At 36.1% G+C, this 15,490-nt stretch overlaps 1 protein-coding gene across 5 annotated transcripts in view; it reads right to left on the bottom strand.

The window, feature by feature from the left end:
- ADAMTS6 (ADAM metallopeptidase with thrombospondin type 1 motif 6) overlaps nucleotides 1-15,490 on the bottom strand; it is a 234,947-nt gene that overhangs the window by 112,120 nt on the left and 107,337 nt on the right. For all 5 annotated transcript variants that reach the window (XR_014783308.1, XR_014783309.1, XM_084802031.1 and 2 more), the window contains 2 exons: nucleotides 9,714-9,855; nucleotides 1,455-1,562 (listed from right to left, as the gene is read on the bottom strand). Coding sequence is in view for 3 of the 5 variants with exons in the window: in XM_084802031.1 (XP_084658157.1) it covers nucleotides 1,455-1,562; nucleotides 9,714-9,855 (250 nt within the window). In the remaining 2 variants the exon portion in view is untranslated. The remainder of the gene's footprint in view (nucleotides 1-1,454; nucleotides 1,563-9,713; nucleotides 9,856-15,490) is intronic.

A 15,490-nucleotide genomic window follows, 5' to 3' on the forward strand; every position in this document is an offset into this window, starting at 1 on the left:
GTGTTTTCTCCCTGTCTCTTTTTGCAGTACTGGGGGTCAAAGTGCCTAAGGTCTTATGAATGCTAGGCAAATATTCTATCATTGAGTCACATCTCTAGGTCATAGATATTTTTAAAAAATAGTTTTCTGCTTAAAAAATAAAGTAAAACAAAAACCCATCAGGCCTACTGCTAGTGTTATTCTAGAAGAAGAGAAACTGCTATTCAGGCCAGACCGTGAGAAGAACAGCCAATCAGGGAATGGCTAATAAAGCTACAGATTCCCACTGCGGCTTCCTGCTTCACTTGTACATTTCTGTGCAGATGGATGTAAATTGCTACTTGTCCTTGACAAGGGCTGACAGGTCCAGAATAAACCTAGACTGTTGTTTCAAGAATGTGGTTCCTAATATTTTCTATTACTTCAATGAAAAAAAGAGAAAGAATTTTTGTAGTGTATGAAGGTCTCTGTATTTTTATTGGCTACTTATAAATTTTGGGGGAAAAATCCCTAATCCTTTAAAATGGCCTTACCAATTCTTATATTTAGCATAATTTACCAACATTTCCAAGCCCAGCATGGAAAAGCCATCAACATGGCACTAGGTCAGGGGTCCTGAATGAAGCCCTCAGCAGGAATTAATAAACTGTGACAGCTGCCCGAAAACTTTCATTCTTTTTATTTAAATATCCCACTGCAAGCTTAAATTCAGTGTGAGCTTTGTTGAAAGTAGCCCAGCTCACATGGAAGAAGGCAGAACAGAGAAGAGGTGACAAGTGCTAGTTATAAATTTAGTCCATAGAATAAATTCTAGAATTTATGTATATAACAATTCCAGAGAATTTTGGTAGCAAGATAGAACTATTTTTTAAAATCTGTCTGAACAAGTCTTTTTTTTCTCCTGTGGTGCTGAAGTTTGAGCCCAGACCTTTATACAGTTTAGGAAAATGCCCTAGCATTCCAGCTATATCCCTAACCCTGCATAAACAATCCTTAGAGAAGATTTCTTTTAAATCAAGCTAACAAAAACTAAGATTCGCTATTCATAATTTCCATGTTCAGTACATTTTATTATTTTTATTTAAATTTTATTAATTTATTCAGATTACAACTCAATTGCCGTCCCATCACTTATATCCTCCCATTCCTCCCTCCCTCCTGCCTTCACCCTATTCCCCTCCCCTAGGTCTATGACCAAGGGGGACCTCCTCCCCCACTATATGGTCATAAGCTATATTATTCTTTTTTTATATCAAGCTGACACAAAAAAGGTAGCTCCTTTTAATTTCATAAGGCACATTAGTATGTAGATACAAAGATAAGACAGCTACCACTTGCTTAGAAACATATAATTTCAAAGTACATTAAGATGCTAATTAAGAATTAATATGTATTTTCAGTGTGTGGGCATCAGCACCAGAAACTGATCAGTTTAATCTATGTTGTCAAACAGCTAATGAGTCACGGGTACTTACCCCCTTCTCAATATTCCCAGTCTGACATAATGTCCCTTCAGCAGCTGGGATACTGTTGGTGACACAGCGGTTGCTTTTGCTGAGGCACCAGAGCTCTCTACACACTTCCTAGGAAAGAAGGCAAAAGCAAGTTGATCAGGAATAGAGGGTAAAGTCGTGTGCATTTACTGCATAGCTCACACTCAGTCTTTCATTATCACTTGCTGCTGTTGATAGAGAGCGTAGGGTGGAGGTCTTTCAGAGGCTACGTAACTTATTTAGCAGGATCATTTAAACTTGGTCTAACTCTTGTTTTAGCAGATAAAGGGAGTCTTATTGTTTAATACTGATGGGGAGCTTTTCATAATAGTATATAGACCTTTCATTAGTGTGGAACAAAGACAATGCTCAGAGCATCCATTAGTAAAACATAGGATTTACTTGAGTTATAGAAACATTATTTTCTAAAAGCACCTTTGAAAATCTCTACCCAAAGCAGCAGATTACTAAGGTAATTTTCTTCATGATTGTAATGTCAAGAATGACAATACAGCTTTCTTCAGTGTTTAAAGACCGATTTCTGCAGCTAACAGGAGCTTGTTGCCGTAGTGGCTTCCTGAAGATTGTCATTTTGCTAGGGGAATGACTTAGCACACATGACTACGTGAAGCAAAGGACTGCAGAACAACACTGGGAACTCCAGCTGAACCGTTACAGTAGTCACAGACATCACTGGACACTTAACCAGCACAATACACACCTGGCATTTCATCTTGAGTAAGAAGTTCTAGAATGTGGGAAATATACTTAGATAGACCAGTTTGCTTTACACATGAATACTCATCTCTGGAGCTTTTAAGGTGTAAAGAAGTTAACTGCAGGCTGAAGGTTTTGTATCTCTTGAGAAATTTCTATATAACAAACATCATACGTGTCAAATTACTTTTCCTAAGCAAAATACTTAGTGACAGGTACAGTGAGTGGATGGAGATAATGATTTCCCCTCAGCTCAGCTCTGGGGCTACACTTTTCTTGTTCATCATTCCTGACAGAAGTTCAAGTTTATTACATTAGTTTCACGACTTCTCTGGGCGAATAAATCATTGCCTCTGTGCTAGGGTTTCCTCTAGTATCTTAAGTTTCACTTTGGGAAGACTCAGGGAAGTCTGGTACTCTGCTAGTCCTCAAGTTTAAGGAAAGAGAAACAAATTATCAACAGCATCTCTAAGTAACATTGATATTGAGTCACAGTACACAAGAGTGAAAATTTGAGGTGGAACATTTAATTTCAGGGGGTCAACTACAATCAGAAGGAAGATTGCCCGGTAATAAAAAAATAGTGACAGCAATAGTTCCCTTCCATTTGTAAATATTTTTTTATTGAGAATCTACCACACATCAGACATCCTACTAGCATAATGAATAAAGGCTTTCACATAGACTCACAGGCACCAGGCAAACTGATGTATTTAATTTCTCTGATAAGACTAAAGGAACAGTATCAGTAAGTCAGTGTTGCCATGGTACTTTCTTTCCTACAAGTATATCTAATGCACTGCTTGCAAGCACGGTGCCCAGGGAGGCCAGAAAAGGACATCAGATCCATAGAAACTAGTGTTCCAGACCGTTGTGAGCCTCTTGTGTAGGTGCTGGGAAAGAAATCTGGGTTCTCTAAAGAGCTGCCACTTCCCTTAACTACTGAGCCATCTCTCTAGGCCTGACACCATTTTCTATTTTAATGGACCATCATCATTTCTAAAGTTTTATTCTTTTTTCTTCATTGATGTAAATCAGAGACTAAAAGGCAGGAGGCAGAATCTGTGTGCGTAAAGCATGACTTGCAAACTGTTCCTTTGACAAAAATTAAAAGTTGACAACCGAGTCTTACTCTGCTGATTTTGGGAGAGAAAATGTTCTTGTCTACGAAACCCTGAAAGTTTGTCCAATACTGACTGTCTGTAAGGTGTTAGCAAATGTTTGTTTAGACGTATTTGTGTGTTTGTCCGTACTGTGAATTCAATTTCTTTTTTGACATAGTTCCTTAAGTAATTATCTAAGCAAGTAATTGCTTTCCTTATTTTCTGAACATATATGTAATTTATCCTCATTTTAAGTAGTTTAACTGAATATACACTTCTAAGCTGGCATTAATGGTACCTCAGCATTTGAAGATATTATTAATTCTTGTCAGTCTAATGCTGTATTTTGAAAGTCATTTTTATTACTTCCAAGAATTTGGAAATTTATTATAGTGCTATTTCTCTACTGTAACTGTTGTTTCTTTTGCTTTTTTAATCTACTTGAGATTCATGCTGAGAATTTGTACCTTTCTTTGATTCTGGTTTCCTTAATTCATCTCTATCTTACCCCTGGCTATGCCTATTCAGCGTAAATTGGATCTTTTTAACCGCATGTCTCTTACCTCTCTGTCAAAGTTTTCAGATTTCTTTCTTTTGATACAATGGTGGTTGCCTTCAATTTGGACAATTTGCTTATACTGTTATTACTCATATTCAGTCTTTCTTCAGTGACTGTATTTCTATCTGCCCTCATGCCATAGCTTCTGAGTTATAGAAGTGCAGTCAAACGCACTTGCTTCTGTCACATACTCTGAGGTTTTCACTCAGAACTAATCTATTTGCTCCGTATCAGGTAGCTGATATAAGAGTTTAGCTTTGTTCTCTTGTGAGGTACAAGCTAGTGCTCCAGGTTTCCCAAGCAAGTTATTTTTCTCCCACAAAAACATCTGCTCAACTAAACCCTGCTGGTATTCGCCACCACCACCCCCAGCTTCCCAGTCTGCTAGTCTTTGGGTGTCTAAACCATGCTTCGCGCTGCAGTTCCTTCCTACAGATGAAGGTCTGCAAGGGCACTTGCATGCAAAAGAGATCACTTCAATAAAAACTGAGGCTTGAACCCACTTAACAACCTGTTTTTTAAAAATTAACCTAAGGTGAGTGGTAATCTGGTTACTGCCCATCCCACAGTCCTCTTGCAGTTAACTCAGTAAGCTTATCATTAAACATTAATATAAAAACGTATGTCTTTCCACTGTTTCTTCACCTACATCCATGACTTCAGTAGAATCTAGGTTCTAGAACTGAAGCTATCAAGCTATTTACTGATGAAGGAAGCTCTTTCCATGGAATTTTCAAGTTGTCCTGTAGGTCTTTATAGGTCTCATGATCTTTCTCTAATTATGAGAAAGCTTGCCTGCTGCCTTGAAATCATAATCTAAGATAATGAATAATTTTCCAGTTTGAGGGAAGCCTTAACCTTTATGCTATGTTGGGTCCTTGGTAGTAATTGTACAACAGTCTCAGTATCATCTTTGTCCTTTCAGTAGCATTCTCAACATCTGTTTGAAATAAAGATATTCAAGGAATGGAGCAAAGCCCTGAGAAGGTCAATAAGGATCATCAACAAAAAGAAATTGAAAACCTACATGTGCTAACCCTATGGCCTAGCCTAGGTCTAGGGAGCTAAAAAAAGGGGAGGGGGGTTAATGCATCCCCACTTAGCTCCTAAAGAGCTTAAGCCCACTAAGTAGGTAATACAAATGAAAGAGATTCCAGAGGGAATCAAACAAACAACAAAAAACCCAAACAAACAAGATTTACAAATTCTACTTAAATAATCAATAATTTGGAGGGCTTTTAAAGGTAACTAAATGGTTATACAAGTGAAAGGAGACCAGGAAGACCCATAGCGAATGTAAAAAGCACTGGCCTTTAGCCTACATAGCACTCTAGAACTGGGGTTTGTCTTGGAACTTGGGAAATATAAATATCACAGCAATCTTCCAATAATTATATGTCAATTAAACATATATGTTTGGATTCCAGAGACCATCGAGGTACTACAATATTTCATGCTACCTTAAGATTCTCTCAATACAACCATTAAATGTTTAATACCTTAAAACTTAATTTATAAACCTTCTGCTTTAGAAGTCAAAGATTACTGTGAGTTTTGAAACTGTTTTTGTAGAGAATAAAAAGCAGCATGTATCTTTAAAAGTAAAGTACAAAGCAAAACAAACAAAAAATTTTGGTAAACTTTTCTTATATTTATTTCTTAATATACTTTTTACTATTTCAATAATACTATCTTCCAATTTCTCTGCATCTATTTTTTAAAGTTATTCAGAAAGCCAACAATATTTTAAAAATACTAATAAAGTCACTTGCATTTATATGAATGATTCTTAATGACAGAGTGATAGTTACTTGAATCTTAATTTGTAGTGATAAAGTAATAAGCAAAAGGGATAATGTATGAAAGCATTAAAAACTGTAGTCTGTAGACAGTAAGACCCTGTTACTGAAGACAACAAACATTCTGGATACAGAACACTGAGAAATCAAGCTGGAACTAAGCTGGAAGCCTCCCTGCTGGCTAGCACCCACAGTGCTTGAAGATGCTACACAAGTTATTGGGGGTGGTAAGTAGAAAACTCATCCAAAATCACCAAGAGTCATGAGCCCAGTTAAGAACCCAGTCTGCTAGCAATAGTAACTTGCCAGGCAAGATAGGTTCTCAGTGTTATATGGCATAATTTTTCTGAGGGTAAACAGCTGCTTCCTTATTGAACCTAAGTCCCACAGTATAGGAGAAATGCATAGCTGGCCAAGAATGTTGTTACAAGCCTCTAAAATGAGCTGGGAACTGTTATGAATGCAAGTTATGCAGATTCCAGCAGGGTAGGCAGCAGTAAACAAAATGAAAATAAATATTACATTAGAAAGTAATAAATACTAATAAGAAATAAGCAAGGAAATATTATAGGATTTATGCATGTGAATGTCTATACATGAATAAGTAGCCAGGTGTGATGGTGTACACCTATGATCCCAGCACTTAGGGAGGCAGAGGCAAGCAAAGCTCTACGAGTTCAAGGCCAGCCTGGTTTTTTACAAAGAGAGTCCAGAATAGCCAAGTCTATACAGAGATATCCTGTCTCAAAACAAAACAATACCCAAAACACCAAAACACGAACAAGTTTAGATAAAGTAATCAAGGAAGGCATCATTTAACTAACAAGTAATCAGATAAGCAAAACAATAAATGAAACTTAATAACACAGTGTGACTCAGAATTACTGGGAGGAATTTTTGTATAGAGAATGATCAAAGAGCAGGCCTGTCTCAAGAGAAATTCCTCTTGCATCGAGTTAAAGGTGAAGTTGAGTAAATATGTAACTTAGAATCTTCCTGTGCTCTCAAAGCACAAAAAGTTCATCTTCTACTATTGTAGCAGCTGTTCTCAAACAGAACCACACAAATGACAGATACTCCAAGAAGAAAGGGGAACGCGTATTGAGTATCTACCATGTGCCCAGCAAGTGAAAGGTCCATGGAATCTTGTCATATGTTCTTGCTATCTGACGTTTATAAGACAATTTGGGTGTTGTTCACTAAAAAAGCCTTCAAGAATGAGTCAAACTTACAGATGGTCAACTTGTCATTATAGGTAATGCTGAATGGTGAACATATTTTTTTATTTAAAATACTCTCTTAAAAAATATTATGTCCCAAGCCAGGCAGTGGTTGTGCATACCTTTAATCCCAGCACTTGGGAGGCAGAGGCAGGCGTATCTCTGTGAGTTTGAAGCCAGCCTGGACTACAGATGGCATTCCAGGACAGGCAGAGCTGTTACACAGAGAAACCCTGTGTTGAAAATATATATATATATATCAGCCAAAAAATTTTTTCTGGAGACAATGGTTCTGTTGTTTTATTTGCATTGTCCTTTTGCTAAGAAGCACCTAAGGCATCCTTACAGTCAGAGTTGGCAGATATATGAAGGTAATATAGTAATGATCTAACTTTATATTCTGCATTTCTGTATTTGCATCTTATCTTACACACACACACACACACACACACACACACACACACACACACACACACACACACACCAGACAGGAGTAAATTCTCACCATGCAGGTTCCATATTAAACCCACGTCCTCAGGTTTGGCAGTAAGCGCCTTTACTCATGAATCAAACATTTAGCTGGCCCCCTAACTGTTTTTAATAACAGAAAATAAGACTGAAGCATAGTTAGCAGAGCATCTACTTGGTCTACACAAGACCCTGAGTTTGATCTCAGCACCACATAAACTGGGTATGATGCCAGATATCTATCATCCCAGTAATTGAGAGGAGCAGGGAGAAGGCTCAGGAGGGGTTCAGGGTCATCCATAACTACATAGCAAGTTTAAGGCCAGCCTGAGCTACATGAGATGCTGTCGATGATGATGGCGGTGGTGGTGGAGAGAAATGTCATCGTCCTATATTCTGAGACTTCACGATTTCTATTTTCAGACACTTAAGAATGCATGTCCCCAAACAGTAATTTCAGAGATTACTTCTCCCCCAAAAGGCAGGGATAAGATGAAGAGTTTTGAGAATGGTGCTAGTCAGGAATGAGACATCACCTAGTGAAAACTGAGCAAGTGTTCTATAAAACAAAATACACCTACAATCTTTATCTTATTGACAGAATTACAATACATAGGAGCAACACAGGTGACAGACTCAAGTCTTTACAAAGCTTTTAATCTTGGAACGCACAAATCTATCAGAGATCAAGAATCCTAACTGAAAATTTATAATGGAATATAAAAAGATGATAAGTAATCTATATAATATATGTATTAATGAAACCAGTATTTTGCTACAAAACAAAGTAACGAGGGCTTATAACAAAATATTAGAAACTATGTCTATAAATGCTAATGTTTTCACCAAGCTTTCTGATTTACTTTGATTACAGAAATGTATGTAAGTACAACACAGAAAGAATAAAAAAGTGAAAAATACAGTTTCAAAATTAGTATTTATCTCATTTCTATCAGCTTGGAATGCATGAGATTTCCAGATTAAGTGAGAAAAATCAAATCAATTTTTAAATTAATTTGTTTTTCAAAATTGTATCTTTAAATCTCATAAATGTAATAATATTATTATGTCTAATAATATTATTTAATAATAATAAATTATCATCATCATCATCATCATCATCATCATCATCATCTACCATAGAAGTTTATGGATGGAGCTCAAACATAGCTTCCAAAAAAAGTAAAATGAGGCACTCTCATTAGCTAGTACAAAAATGACACACACTGAGATTGGTATTGCAAAGCATCTCCCATCTCATTTGATCACTGAGTACATGTAGTGACTGTGATTAATGTTTGAGTGATTTTTCTTTTAGGAAAAAACACCTAAGAATAAGAGGAACTAGAACCATTCAAAACTAAGACTTTACAAAGAAACAGGGAAAAAAACCAAACTTTTACATGGGGCTCAACATAACCAGATAACCATACACAATCTTGGAAGTACTGCCAAAGTCTATAAAGAATAACAAAATATTTGTCGCCCGAGAGATTTTTTCTCCCCAAGAGAATTTTTTAACTGCTTCCTATTGTTCCATGTCTGGGAGGAGTAACTGGTAAAGTACATGAGTGTACAGTCTAATTATACCTATGGTAAAATTAGCTCCTTGTATTGTTATCTGCTTTTAGGAATTGGACCATCCATATGCCACACAACACGAACCAAAACTTTAGATTTCTTTTTAAGCCTAAATATTTTTTGGCACATAGATTGTCATTTTAGAATCCTATTTCATTACATACATTCCTGTTTTAGATACCAAAATATTTATAAAATTTAAAAAGAACTTCTTAATTATTTCTAATATGGTACTGACTTTCTAAAGCAAACATGAAGAAAATCATGATGTCTACATTTTTCCCCAAGACTATTTCCCTTTTTCTCACTATTTGGGCCAATGTCACCTTGTTCCTTCATGACTGTTGTGTTGGAAAGTGGGCAGTATGTGAAGCAGCTTGGAATGACTCAGTACTAGCTAGAATGAATTAAGGTAAAGGCAAGAAGCCAGTGAAAAATTCCCTTTAGCACAATTATAAGAGTGCCAGGAAGAGGCAGTTGAGAGGTCTCTTAAAATTAAAATATTTTTAAGAACAAAGTAAAATTAGCATCATGAGCTCAAGATTTTAAAAAAAAATACATGGCATTTACTCAAATTCTGTTTGTGTCCTTAATAAAAATGTGAATATTAGTTTAGTATTATTCAAATACTTAAAATAGATATTATACATATGATATCAGAAAAAATCAGTGTTAAAACATTATGTAAATTAATAATGCTTCAAAGGCAAACTAAGTTCACCATTCTTCCACCTGCACATATGTCATAAGAGAATATTTACAAATGGCTGAGCATAAGGATTAAGACCTCTTACCCCATATTTGCATTGGCGGGATGTTGCTCCATACTGGAAACGACATTGCTCATCAGCATCATACACCTGACCTGGGGCCACAGCTGGATAAAGAAAGTCACGCTTGGGAGGCTCATTATCAAGGCAAGTACCACGGCCTGAACTGTTCAACATAAAGGACCAAAGGAAATTAGGTACTATGTAAACTATTTCACAATTGTGAAACCATGCGTTGAGATCTTTGCTTTAATAATTCGATACACGAACAACAACAACACATTCAACTAATAATCACACGACAAAATAGACACCTGAATGAGAGTTCCAAATTCTTTTTCTCCAGCCCCAAAACACAGTGGAAGCATCTCAAACAACAATCTGAAAATGTCATGTTGGCCTTTAAAACAGTTTAAACTAGTTCTGGGGGATTCAAAACAGGATTTATTTTGCTCTAAGTATCTTGTTTGTTTTCACTGAAAATATAACCACATCTGGTAGTAGAATTAAAAACATGAATTGTGGAAAATTAAACAAAAATAAGTATAGCAGCAATCTTAAAGGCTTAATCTGTTTACTTCACCCTTAGACAGAACACAAGGTGCTATGGTAAGACATGTCACTAGTTAATGGGTGAAGGCCTGGTGAGGCTAACGTCCAAAGTTCTCCCTCACACATACTACAAGTGTTTAGTCTTCCAGATATTTCATATTTCATTTATGGTCATCAGAACTAGAAAAAAAGAATGTTCTCCTTTCTACATAATTTCTGCTTTACAAAGTATGCCTTCACTAAAACACAGTCTTTTAATTCAGTGGAACAAATAACATAAAGGTTGCCAAAAGCCAGACAGAATACCTTAGTTTAAAGAGCTTTAGTCTTTGCTAAATATAATTGTTCATTTTATTTATTCAGTCCACATAAAATAGGACAGATGCTTTTTTACTTTCATTTCACATGTGAGTTAGAATTTTTAAAGAATTCCTATGCCAACACTTAAAAATTTTTTCCAACATTCCTGTCCATTGTGCCAGCACTTTTGCTTTTTTTCCCCAAATCTTTTCCATTCACGTTGCCAAAGGAAAATAACTTCACAAGTTGAAGTTCCTCAACTGTTATTTAAGACAGCACAAATTTTCATTTACAAACAGGGAAGAAAGAGTCATACAGAACACTGGGTTTCAAATTCACCTGCAAGATTTTTAAATTCTTAAAATGTGATAAGTTAACTTGTTACATAAAATGTATACTTGCACAGCAGCAAATTAGTATCTTTAAAACGTGGAATGTACTCTTCTTAAGGTGACCCAGACCAAAGAGACACAAGACTGTCGTCTCTGCTTTATGCTCCTCTTCATTAATTTTTACAGGGAGTAATGATGGGTCAACACTGCAGGACACGGACGTTTAATCGCCACTGCTCAAGGCTTACACTACTCAACACTTGCTTCGTTTTGTTTTATGTTAAGATGCTGCTGGCTTATCTTTAATAAACTTTAGTCACGTAAGATCCTATTAGTAATTTCGAATATATATTAAAGGTAATGGCAAGGGGGGTCATATTTGATAGTACAATAGTAAAAGAAATGAGTGTTTTGATAATATAGAATATTTGTGAGTTGACTAAATTAGAGGATTAATTTCTAATTTTTTTCAAAATGTAAGTCTCATATTCACTTACAATAAAACTACATGCATATTTGTGAAAATAATTAAGTATATTATAAAATAAGCAAATACTACTATAAATCAATAGAAAAAACTTATATATTGAATAATTTACATAAAAGACCTTGTAGGTTATAAATATTTATCAGCAGGACACAAAAAATATAGACATAATTATCTAACTGGCACTACTACAGAATGAACTACAAATATTTTATAGAGTGCCTTTCAGAAGTACAGATATTTAAAGTAAAAAATTCAGAGGTACAACTATATGAACCTCAGAAGCGAATTTAAAGATAGAAAGATAGAGGAAGAAACTCTTTCCTGATGGTAACATTGCCTTTAATTAAGAAAGAAAAATAAATATTTCACTTAATATTCTTGTTTTGAAGTATAATAATCCTCTATCCAATGGTTCAGATTCCTTTTTTTTTTTAAATTAGATCAGATAAGCACAACCAGGGCCTTCAGAGCCAATAGTGCCAGGCATGACTGGGACCTAAGATGAGAACTCTTGAGAGAGTTGGTCCCCAAAGCATATTGTTTCAGTTCTCTGTATGTACCTATTTCTTTTGTATTAATAAATAGTTAATTAAAGAACTAGACAAGACCAATTTTCCTCGTTCAGTACATTTACAAGAAGATTAAAACACTCCAGGAGATAAAATATAAAAGAAAGCCATATGTATATTTTTTCAATGACCCTATGTTTCTGAACACTGTATCATCAAAGGCCTTTGGAATTCTTCTGCCTATATTTGTACACGGCAGCAAGGCTTGTCAGTCACCTCACCTCAAGTAACGCATGTATCTGTGCAGCTGGTCAGACTGTCCATCCCACCTACACCCACTGTGTGTACAGACACTACTGTCTTCCTAGCAGTCACATGTGGGAACACAACAAAACTCTGATGAGTGTATTTGAGGAATTGCACAATTTTCCTATTTTAATTATTTTTTCTTTTTATTAATTTATTCAGATTACATCTCAATTGTTATCCTATCACCTGTATCCTCTTGTTCCTCCCTCCCTCCCACTTTCACCCTATTCCCTTCCCCTAGGTCTATGACCGAGAGGGACCTCCTCCCCCACAATATGGTCATGGGCTATCAAGTCTCATCGTGGTAGCCTGCTTATCCTTTCTTTGAGTGCCACCAGGTTCGCATTTTTAATTTTTAACTAAGGCTAAGCATTACAAATGTTTTGTTATGTTATGTTAGTAAAATTTGTCTACTGCTTTCTTGGTGCCTTTTCTGCTACTTCCAATTAAGTAAAATTTATAAAGCATAATTATTATTAATTGACCTTTAAGAAGAACAGTCTCAACTACCATACAGACACAGAAGGTAAAAAACATGGATCTATGGGATACAGATCTCTGTCTGTCTGTCTGTCTGTCTGTCTGTCTGTCTGTCTGTCTGTCTGTCTCTCTCTCTCTCTCTCTCTCTCTCTCTCTCTCTCTCTCTCTCTCTCTCCCTTCTCCTCCCTCCCTTATGTGTGTGTATGCATGCATACATGTGCATACGTGCACTCAATGCTAATAATTTTTTCTTATGAGTAATTCCTCTTCTGATTTTAAATGTTCGTGAGGTAATGTCTGATTTCTGACTTTACACTAGTAGCTTCTCTCTCTACCCCTCATGGTATAAGCATGTGTGCAAGTGTGTGTAAGGGTGCACTCACTCTTGTAGCTGTGTTCAGGTCAGAGGTTAGTGTCAGATGTCTTCCCCCCTTAGACAGCTTCTTACTGAACCTGGGCTGCATGTTTAGTTAGACTGGCTAGCCATAAACCGCCAGGATTCAGCTGGCCCCAGCCCTCCACATACACACTCTGGGCCTATAGATATATTCTACTGTGCCTGCTTTGGCATGCGTTCTGGGATCCAAATTTAAGTACTCATGCTTGTAATGCCAAACACTTTACCCATGAAGCCCGTGGTTCTTAACCTCCCTAATGTTGCAGTCTTTTACAGCTCCTCATATTGCAGTGACCCCCCCCCTCCCAACCACAAAAATGTTTCATTACTACTTCATAACTGTAATTTTGCTACTAGTATGAATTGTAATGTACATATCTGATATGCAGGAGATCTGTTATCCGACCCCTGTGCAAGGGTTACCTAACCCCCACAGGGGGGTCACAACCTCCAGCTTGAGAACCCCGGCACTGAGCCATCTCCTAAACCCTACATGAACAATTTAAATGTCATTCTTAAGTTATCAAACAAACTACATTTACATTGCAGTGTCTTCATACATCATCACCTTCTGCTCCTACTCACTTTCCTCTCCCTCAGTCCTTCACTGCCCCATCCCCTTCTGATGATCTACCTCGCCCAAATAGATCTTACACCAGCAGTCTCTTTGCTTTTACTCTGTGTCTGCTTGTGAATAGGTCTCTCTGTGTAGACGAGCGTGGCCTTGATTTCCTGTCTCCAGCACTCGGAAGTGCGCTGTCATGCGCAGTGCACTGTACTCCTCTCAATAACTGCGCTTCTTCACGATTCATCTGCCTATTTGGGGACTCCGATTTAAAGGAGCCATTCTACTGGTTCTCTTTGGAGAATTTTGTTCTTTTGCTCAGTATTGTAGCTGTGAGAGACAGCTCCCTTTATAGCCTGTGTATTCTGCTGATCTTTCATATTCCATTTGAGACTGGATCACATAACTTATCAGTTCATACACTAATATGATTTGTATTTCTAATTTCTCTTTATAAAAGAGTTACATAGTCTTACATTTTATAATGCTCTTATAACAAAATAGAAGCTATAGAAAATTCTGGCTTAATCTTGAATCTGGTTAACTGAGATGCAGTACTTCTTGCTATGCTAAGCCTAATATAACCCATGTAACAAAAGTAGTGATAAATCCATTTACATTTTTCTGAAATTTTCTCATTAACAGCACTTATTAAGATAAATGATTGTTTTTCCTTGAAATGAGCACATAAAAATTTCCATTCAGAAAACATAAACTTTACTCAGTACGAAACGTAATATATAGAACTATTACTCTTCAGGCATAAGAGGCTATAACTCACTATTAAAATATATTTGTCTAACATAATGATATATGCATAAGATTAAATCTATAATTACTTTTCTAACAGTTCTTATTCCTCAACAAAAATACTAATCCTAGTTAATATCTTAGAATTACAGATAATTATTAAACTCATAATCTGTACTTTTATTTAAGCTTCCAAGATGAAGCAAAATATATCAGTTTTAGCATATATATATTCATTGACTATGAAAAATTCATAGTACATTAGAGTATATTTGTATTCCCAAAACTCTTTTTATTGTGATGGAAAGTTATTTTATGTACCCACTTCTAATCTAGTGAGCCTTTAATCACAGAGCCCCAGAGTCAACCCTGAAAACAAGAGCAGGAACCACATTTCAGTCTCCCACTAAAATTTATAGGTCTTTATAAAATATGTCCTTCTGACATATTTGCTTCCAGAACACATGAGGATGTATTACTAAATGAGATTTAAATTTTATTCTTACTAAACAGACTATAAAGAATAGAGCTTGAATCTATAGAGTGGGCCAATCTGAAAGGTCATCTACCTAACTATGACCTGCCTTACAGTGTCTTAACAACAGAAGTATAATTTAATGCCACATTTTTTCACAAAGGTATGCTGATACATATGAATTAAACATGAACTAGGTTGATATTATTTACATCAAGTTAAACGTCTTTTATCTCCTATCTTCTCATAAGTAGTTTTATTATTTTTTATGAAACTAACAATGTTTTAACTAAACATAACAGTGTAATGACATAATCAGGAAAAATCAAAAGTATGTTATCTAAAGTCAAACTTCTTTTCCTGCCATTCACTGTACAATGTGGATGTTTGAATATAATTAACCTGAGTTTTCAAAAATGTAAATCTTGTGCTGTTAATGGCTTACGCTATACCCACTCCCCATATAAGTACAACTTGCCAAAGACACTCACGGTTAGAGCAAGGGTCTCGAAGCATATCAGATAAATTGAAAGGGCAAGCTGCTCTCCAGGTTATTTCTTGGATACTACAATTGTGGGGGGAGAGGGAATTCCACCTAAGTGGATGTTTTCTGTTTAATAAAGTTGTGTTAACCTTCAAAGG

This window comes from Acomys minous, assembly GCF_964271855.1.
Source record: "Acomys minous genome assembly, chromosome: 11".
NCBI classification, from domain to species: Eukaryota; Metazoa; Chordata; class Mammalia; order Rodentia; family Muridae; genus Acomys; species Acomys minous.